Here is an 8990-nt window from a genome sequence, read left to right as displayed (position 1 = left end):
GGCCTCTTCCCAGCTACTCCCAGCTTTCTCTCTCCTCCTCCTCCTCTCCTTCCTCTTCCCCTCTCCTTCCCTCTTTCCTTATAGTCATATCTGGCAGTCGTCTTAGACTCTACACCCAGCTTCTCTCTCCCTCTCTCCTCTACCTATTCCCCTTCACCCCTCTCCCTCCGACAGTAATCCTAGACTTCCTCCTAGACCCATTGCTTCTGATGTTTCTAGACTGTCCATTCTTTTCCTAACTCATCCTGTTGAGTCTTCACTTCCATTGTCATGATTTCATTTTTCTGAAATAGAGCAGATTGGAATCTTTTACCCCAAACAGGCATCAGAAATTGATTACCTAAAGGTGTTTGATCTTTCAGGATTTGGCTATAAAAAGTCAAACAACTGATAATAGCCATGTTATTTGACTTTGACATGAGGTTTTGAGTCTCTCTGCTTCCTGTTTGTGTTTTTATCTATATCCTGTGGCCCTAAGCAAAATGAGTATTTCATGCCTTGAAGAACAGACTATAGAAGTCTTCACAGTAGGGACGCTGCAAGGAAGAAGATAGTAGGGGCTGCAGTGGCATGGACTACCGAATGACTAAGCTGCTGTAAAGGGTCCGTGAGGGAGGACAGGTCCTGGTTGTTGCTGCTTTGAAGAGTAGTCTCTTAGTATTTGCCAAGAAAGGTAGTGAAATAAAGTCCACATAAAATAAATGTCTTGGGTAATGAAAGTTGTTCACAAGTGGATTTTTGTTAAGGAAAGACTTTAAAGAGATCTAGGAGTAAGTTGAATAGGTGCCCCAGGAAGATGAAGGGTGTAAAGTTGATTCTAGTAAAATTGCTAGGTAAAAACTAAAGATGGGAACACAAGATTCCCTCCAGCCTTTGCTGAAATTTAAGCTATGGGCCCTTTCCCTTCTGAACTTTTTTCTTTTTTTGGGGGGAGGGGGTGCTGTCGTGGGGCTTGAACTCTAGGTCTGGGCACTATCTCTGAGCTTTTCAGCTCAAGGCTAGTGTTCTAACACTTGAGCCACAGGGCTACTTCTGGTTTTCTGGTGGTTAACTGGAGATAAGAGTCTCCTACTTTCCTGCCCAGGCTGGTTTTGAACTGCAGTCCTCAGATCTCAGCCTTCTGAGTACCTAGGATTACAGGCATGAGCCACTGGCACCCAGCTGGACTGACTTTTGAGAAAGATGTAATAACACCTCAGAAAGCAACAGAAAAATTTCTAGTTTTGCTTGAAATATTCAGGTCATGATTTTAGAAAACATTTTCTTTAGTGATCTGTATAATTTTGCCTGCTTTTAATTTTGATTTCTATTAGAAATTGGGCAGACGTATGTTCAGAAACCAAAGCATAAATACCCTTTGGCTGTCACAAGCCCTAGTTCAGGGAAGCACTTTGGTGTCTTCTCTCAGAATGGAAGTGCTTTGTAAAGGGATGGCTGAGTTTATGAAAATAGTATCTTTTCATTTGTAAATGGGCAGGATCACTGTCAGGAAATGTGTATTACAGTTGACTATTGCCACTTTTGTTGGAAGAGATGAAAGTATCTTTCAGTTAGCTTTCACCTATCCCAAGTATAAAATAGTGCTTTGAAGCATTTTCTGTATTTCAAAGGTGTTTGTGTAGTCCATGAGGTTTCCTCTTTCCCCCACCTTCCCCACTGTAATTGTTGATGAAGATAACCTGCAAAAGAGATATTGCCATATATATGTCAATAGTAATACTTGAAAATAGTTTAATATCTTTTATCCTACTACCAATATTATAGCGTTTCAAATACATTTTGTTGGATGGTGGTAGTTACTTTCTTGGTCTAATTATATGCATGATTTTGAAGCCAATATACTGAAAGAATGAGTTTGCAAAATCTGGTTTAATTCAAACTGAGGAGGGGAAGGAAGCACACTGTGAAAATACATATGCATAAAAATCTAATAAATGCTAGACAAACAACATATTACTTTACAATAGAATAACCACAAATTTGAAGGCTCAAATTGAGTCTGTCAGCTGTAAATACAATTTTATATTTGGCTCAAGTGGCTACTCAATTTCAAATGGTGCCAAGTTCCTCCAAAGCACCTCTTGACCCCCTCAGCCTTGGGAGGAGTTTCACCACAGTCTCAGACGAAATCCCAGTCATCCCTTCAACTCTTGGGGCCAATGGAATCATTGGTACCCAAACACAACTGGAGGCCAGGGATTTCCAGTGGCCACAAGTTATTGCACAGAGAAGTCCATTCTAAGCCAGACTCATGGCTAAGAAGGTGTGAGATTAGCCCTTTAAACAGTGGTCTAGCATTAACATGGTCTATGTTAAGAAATAGCTCCTTAGTGAGAATGTACCAATTACTAGTTATCACACCAACAGAAAAAGGCAACATGGCAGCTTCACATTTCACATGAAAGACTAGCATTAACTGGGCCTGGCTTCACTCACATAGAGTGATTATTTTATTTTAGACCCAAGAGAAAATGAGTTCATACCAGTCATTTCTTCACATAAGATTTGTGTAGCATTAAAATTGTTTTACGCTAATGATGAGGCCATGCAGGCAAAAATGTGTAATTCTCCTCTGCCAAAACAGAAACACCCCGTTTCGACTTCTGTCCAGTTTCCAAAAAAACAATACATACATACACCTTTGTTATTGCACATCTTTCACACAAATCTGTGTATGTATTTTATATAATATATATATTTAAATACACTACACATAAAAAGACTATGGCACTTTACAGAATACATGTTTAACAAAGATCATTCATTACACCACAGATGTTTGAAATGATACAAAACCCTTACATCATTTAATGTAACATTGTGAATTAAAACACAGGTTTAAAGAATCCACAGACTCCAAGGCAAATATTTCTGCTTTAGTTCATTGAGAAGCCCAGCTTATCACAAAACTTTAAGCAACAGATGCAGGCAAAATAAATAAGACTTTTCTGGTATTAGCAATTGTTCTATTAGGAAAATAGGTGTGGGTCAAGTGGTTTTTCAAGAGCTGTGTAGAAGAGTTTTGGTCTAGATTGGAATGATTTTTAATGGTCCTTTCAATCCAAAGTAAGTCTGTCTAATAGACTGAAGTTTTTAAAAGACCCAGTATTTGTTTTTAACTGATGTCTGTTGTAGTAAGTCAGTGTTTAGGTAGTTTTTAGTGGTTTAAGGTTTTACTTGTGCAAGTGTCCTTTTCAATCTACTATAACATTCTGACTAATGAAATAATCAGTCATGTGACTGTTGCCAGGTTGATCTAGGACTATACTGCTACGTCTGCCAAACAGCAAGTGGTATGTGTGATATGTTCAGAGGATCCTCTAGGGTTATGACTTGCCTATAAGGAGAAAAGAGATTGTGAGATTAGTGTTAGAGATTTCTATCTTGTAATGAAAAAAATTACTGAGCAAGATTTGCCTGATGACAAAATTGCTTTAAATGTCAAGTATTGCTGATATTGGAAAATAGTTACTAAGTAGGCACAAGGGCTTTGTTAGAACATTATAAATGCAGTCAGGAACAGGGGTCTCATCTATTGGCTCCTATTCCCATTCTTCATGTGCTTAGAGACATGATCCCTTGATTGCCTAGGAGGAAACCTCTTTTCTGTCTTTGAAAAAAGCTGTATAGTTTCTACTTTGCTTCTTTTAAACTTTGGTTTAAGGTGGTGAACTTACTGAAAAGTGGCATAACACCCCTCTTGCCTTTCATCTGTGAGAAGTAAGATGGTTTCTGGTGTAGCCAAAGACCATAAAGTATGAAACTTTAGTTGCCTCTGCACCCAGGGATAATTCTAAACTCTCAAAGCTTAAAGATGATTCACTAGGGCAAGGTTGTAAAATGAATCAGGGTTACTCGCATAAGTGGTAGTTTTTAGCACACAGTATTGACAGTAGGAAAGAAGGTGCTTAGCTAACTCTTTGTTAAACTTTCAAAACAAAACCTCAAATGAACACATTCATAAAACCAAAAAGACTTGCTTTTAATCCTTCTAGAAGCCCAGCAGTTCCAGGAGTGTTTCTGTACCATTCTGTAGTTCTTAAACCTCACATAATGCCTGACTAGTTGTTTCTGGCTACTTAGGTCATTCTGATTACTATCTTCCTGAATCAATAATATTGATAATTTATGGAAACCAGCTTAGAAGCCCTGAATCCTTTTTAATAGTGGCCTGTGGCTGTTCTTGTTTCAGGATCAAAACAGTAACTCAAGAAGCACCCCCTTTTTTTCTGTAAAGAATACCATTCTGCTGAAGGGGTTGGAAGTCACCTGACTATAGTATGATTTCCAACAGACAGAGAGCTGTCCCTACAAACTCAAGGTTCTGACAGCTCCTTCCAGTGACTATCTAACAAGAGGCCATGGCTGTCCCTGGAAGGACAGCAAGGTTTCATTTGGCAACCAAAGCCCAGTCCTGACCCTAGCAGAACTGTGATCTCTGAGGGAGAGGAGTCAGAGCTGGTTTGGGTACTAGGAAAGAATCTGCACTGGCAAGGTCTTGTAGATTTTTTTCTCATATAAGGTACTGGTCTTTAATCTTCCTTAACTCAAAACTTTCTAAAATCTTGGAGTGACCGCTCAGTTAATCCACTTTGCCCTGGATCCCACTCTGTTCCTGTTTTGCTGTGTCCTTTAACAAACACAACCTGTCCCCAGTAAGTCTGTAGTCTTCCTTTTAATCTTTAACACACAACTTAAAAAAGGAAACCAAAACAGTGACCCACAGACCTCATTCTAAGGCAGAATGCTCACAGGCATACAATTTTAGGGCAGAAATATGCCTCAGATGGCCTGTAGAACTGGCAAATGGTCTCTGTGGCCAGAGGAAGGCTGCGACCACTATTCCATCCTTCATGGAGCCCTGGGGGAGGTGGAGTCTGACAGTAATGCACAACCACAGTCAGGATTCTATACTGTGTTCGAGGTCCATCCCTTCTCATTTGCACTGCATCCAGCCCTATGTCTGGTTGCTCTGCTTAGCCGGATGGTGGCCGTCATTGGTAGCTTTGGAAGGTAAAGGCTAGTTCTCCTTTGATTCAAATGATGGCTGTTCCACAAGGTCACCCAAGAAAGAAAAGCATGTCTCTTCCAAACTAAAGGAGGCAGATAAGGTTTTTCCCCTCTTCGATTTCTTCCTGTACTTTGTCACTGGAAGTTGCGATTTCTGCTTGTGCGGAGAAGACAGCACAGATGAAAGTGAGGACCGTGCCACCAATGGCTGTATAAAAGGCCCATCCCAAAGAGCAGTCTCCAGGTTTGTAGGCAGATGCATAAGGTCCACAGTAGTCTATGGCTTTTTGGCAGCCCCAGCCGGCAGGGTAGAGTATCAAACCGAGGATAAGGAACAGACCTGTGGGACAGAGAGAAAATGAGGTGAAGTCCATGGCTCTAGTCCTGCACTGCCCATTCACACCTGCCTAATGGTGGCCTGGTTTTCTTGCTTTGTGCAGTAGCATCCCTTTTGCAATAGAAATAGCTAGGAGCTTTTTAATGCAATTTAATGACTTAAATCACGTCGTAGCTGGGCATGGTGGTGTATGCTTATAGTCCCATCTACTTAGGAAGCAGAGGCTGGAGGATGGTGAGTTGAGTGGAGTTAGAGACCCTGTATCAAAAGCAGGATACAAACAAAAGGGCTGGGTGTATATAGATCAAAAGAGTACAATGCTTGCCTATCCTGGCTGAAGGCTAACTTCTCAGTTCAACCTCTAGTACTGGAAAAAAAGGAAAAGAAAAAAAAGTATTAGAAATAGTTTTAGCTACTTTTGTACATATAACAAATCCATCAAGTAACTTTTCTAGACAAGTAAGTTAATTTTTTATTTACAGGGCTCTACTGCAATGAACATTTCCCTTTTAAGACAGAGGTTGACAAACTAAGGCCAAATGTGGCTTTATAAAGTTTTACTAGAACATAGCCATGCACACTTGTTTACAAACTAAATGAAGAATGAATGTATTGGTGCTAGAACAGCAGAGCAAATATTCTTGGGTTTTGTCTTCAAACCCTTCACCCCCCCCCCCCCCCCAATTTTCTATCTGGCATTTTTGTAAAGAGTTGTTAACTCTCCCCTGGCCGAAGGGAATTCATACAGAACCAAGTAATCTCAACCTGGTTAAATGGCAGAGATGACACCTGGCCAAACCTTAACCTAAGCCAGCAAGGAATCTTTATCAGTGTTTACCAACAGCCACTTGCATACCTGGAGCAGAGGGGTTTTTTTTTATATGTAAGTAAAAAAGCAAATCACAGTTTTGTAAGGATTTTCTGAATGTCGGAATACTTGTAAGTTCAGCCTGAGTAGACAAGCTCTGCTTCCATTTTGCTGACCCCCATCATTTTCTATTTCAGACAGTTTACTAATACGTAATTATACTGTAACAATTGAGAGATGTGTTTCCTGCCTGATGGCACCCCAGTTAGGACAAGAGAAGTACGTGAGGCACAGGATTTTCTTTGGCACAAGTCAGCTATGAGCTTATGGGTGCCTGGCTGGCGTCACCCCAAGGCCTGCCCCTACCACCCACCAGTGCAAGCTGATCGGGAAGGCCCAGACCCCACAGGTCAGCTCCTTCATTTCAGCTGCATGATGCTGACAGAAGGGTAGGTGGCTTTATTCTTTGTGGCAGGAAAAAACTAGTTCTTCTAAAAACTGACATAATCAGGAGTGCTAAATCCTAACGCAAAGTCTCCTTTGGGATAGTATTTTTATTCTGTGAGTCTTGGCATGCATTTGTTTCTCTTTCTACCTTGAACGAAATTCTTAGGGTTTACCACACCAAAGCTTTCACGTCATGTAGTACCCTCTCACCTACCCCTCCCCACCCCAGAGAACATGACTGCATCTGTAGCAGTACGAGGCCTGAAAGAAGGTTAGGGAGCTGAGTTTCAAGCCACAGAGTACAACCTGCACAGTTGTCAACTGAGGATGGTATCAACTTCTGCATAGAATGGCTTGGGGTCTGACCCACTCCATTCTACCATTCCTGGCTGCACGCAAGGGAATTCACTTATAGGCTCCCTGTATAGGAAACTAGTAGCTCCCCAAAGAAGCCTTTCCAAAACTAAAGGCCTGGGCACAGTGCTCCACAGGCTTGGGTGTGGGAGCTGGCTTGCAATGACTGGAGCTAGGGAAGCTGTGAGGAGCAGTGTGAGGCACCAGCCTATGGAGACCACTCAGGTTCGATTGCTGATGGAAGGTGGTGGGTATCTGCAACCAAGTCAGAGGTTCAGAAGTTCCTATGTACAATTTAGTAGACACATAACAGTATGAAGTTAGGACACAACAGCAAGATGAGGACACGGCTGAAACTCCCTAAATTTTGTGGTTTAGTTAACAGCTCTCAGTAAAGTAAGATGCTGTTTAAATCCAAGTTCTGTCATCTTTTAGCAGAGCAACCTTTGAAAAGGGTGGGGTTTTGTGTGTCAGTACCGGGCCTTGTGTTCTCTATCATTTCAAACATAGCTCCTATTCTGGCTTTTTGCTGGTCAATTAGAGATAAAAAGTCTCTCAGACTTTTCTACCCAGGCTGGCTTTGAACTATTATCTTCAGTTATCAACCTTCTGAATACTTAGGATTATAGGCGTGAACCACCACCACCTGGCTAGAAAAGGTAGGTGTGAATTTCAAGTCTGAAGAATACTTCCTACATTCATAACAAACTGGGACGCAACAAGCAGACAACAAGGTAAAGCCTCTGGCACATCTCTCCTGTGTAAGTGTGCAGGACCAGTTTACTTTTTGAAGGCATTTCAAAAGGCATGACTTGAAGGAGATGCGAGGATAGCAGGCTATAATTTGGCACCTTTGAAAGAACAAAGTTCTCCATCTGAATAGAAGTTTACTCAGCTAGGAGATCTAAAAGATTTAACCATTTTGTAAAGGCTTCTGAGGTCTATGACAAACCCCAGTTGATTCTGTCTGCATGAAGTCTCATTCAAGACACACAGAGATCTGCCATAGTTTCCTTCGTCCAGGACCTTGGTAAGAAGCTCCTTGGGGCAGGCCCTAGGCAAGAGCACTGCTCTTCCCCTTTAGGTCAGTGTTCTTATTTTACAGTTAAATATTCACATTCACTGGCAATCTGCTAGTGTCTGGAAAGCATTGTGCTTGCTGCCATAGCATCCCTGTCTCCTGTGCTAGATATGCTCTGGCTACTTCAGTTCGGCAGCCCGTTAGGGAGCAGGCAGCTTTAAAGGGCACAGTCCTTCCTCTGGCAGCCTGTGGAGCCCAGAAGCACTTCCCCCCATGCCATTCCACTTGATCACAGCGCAGACCTAGCTCCCCAAGTGGTTGCCATCGGCTTTCTTTTTGAATAAGGACAGCAGAAGGCTCTTCCATAGTTTCTCAATCTCTACATGGAGAATGTTCATGGCTCAGCTCTTGGTCCTCTTCCATGGCTACAGTGCCCTGTGGATTGCATGTGGTCCGGTGGCTTTAAATACCCATTGCTACTGTCTCCTGAATTATTATCACCAAGTTTAACTACAGCTTCCAAAAGCCTGCTTGATCTCCACCTGGATGTAACAAGGTATTTAAGCTTATGTCCAAACCGAGCTCACTCCATTTTCACCTTGGCAACCTCATCTCAGCAGTCTGAGTCCCTTGAAAGTCTCAGCTTGAGTATAAGTGGACGTGAAGTCTACCTGGGAGAGTGATGAAAAGCATCAGTGGTCCATTCCGCCCAGCAGATGCTAAGGGGGCTGGAACCACCATTTCCCCAGATGGGGAAAGAAGAGTGTCTTAGCTCTTCTCAGTGACTTGGGGGTGGAAGGAGAGATCACCTTGTGTAGTGACTTTGGTACCCACAAGTTAACAGCGCTATCAATTAGCCAGCCAGTGGCAAGAAAATGCAAGGTCAAAGTCTGCCATCAACACTGGACTTCAGGTAGGCAAAAACCACATTATTTCTCTTGGTATTTAGATAAAGCCTCCTCTATCAAAGAACTCTAGAAAGCTTGGTGATTCAAGTGCCCCTGTTAAGGACT

General features: G+C 42.0%; 1 protein-coding gene across 3 annotated transcripts in view; it reads right to left on the bottom strand.

The window, feature by feature from the left end:
• Positions 1 to 3712: 3712 nt before the first annotated feature.
• The window catches only part of Lhfpl2 (LHFPL tetraspan subfamily member 2), a 138758-nt gene continuing 133480 nt past the window's right edge, over positions 3713 to 8990 (bottom strand). For all 3 annotated transcript variants that reach the window (XM_042690847.1, XM_042690848.1, XM_042690849.1), the window contains one exon: positions 3713 to 5350. In XM_042690847.1, coding sequence (XP_042546781.1) covers positions 5094 to 5350 — 257 coding nt within the window. In that variant the 3' untranslated portion in view covers positions 3713 to 5093. The remainder of the gene's footprint in view (positions 5351 to 8990) is intronic.

This window comes from Dipodomys spectabilis, unplaced genomic scaffold, assembly GCF_019054845.1.
Source record: "Dipodomys spectabilis isolate Male_0828 unplaced genomic scaffold, ASM1905484v1 ptg000140l, whole genome shotgun sequence".
Classification (NCBI taxonomy): Eukaryota; Metazoa; Chordata; class Mammalia; order Rodentia; family Heteromyidae; genus Dipodomys; species Dipodomys spectabilis.
This window is presented reverse-complemented; position numbering and strand designations above follow the sequence as displayed.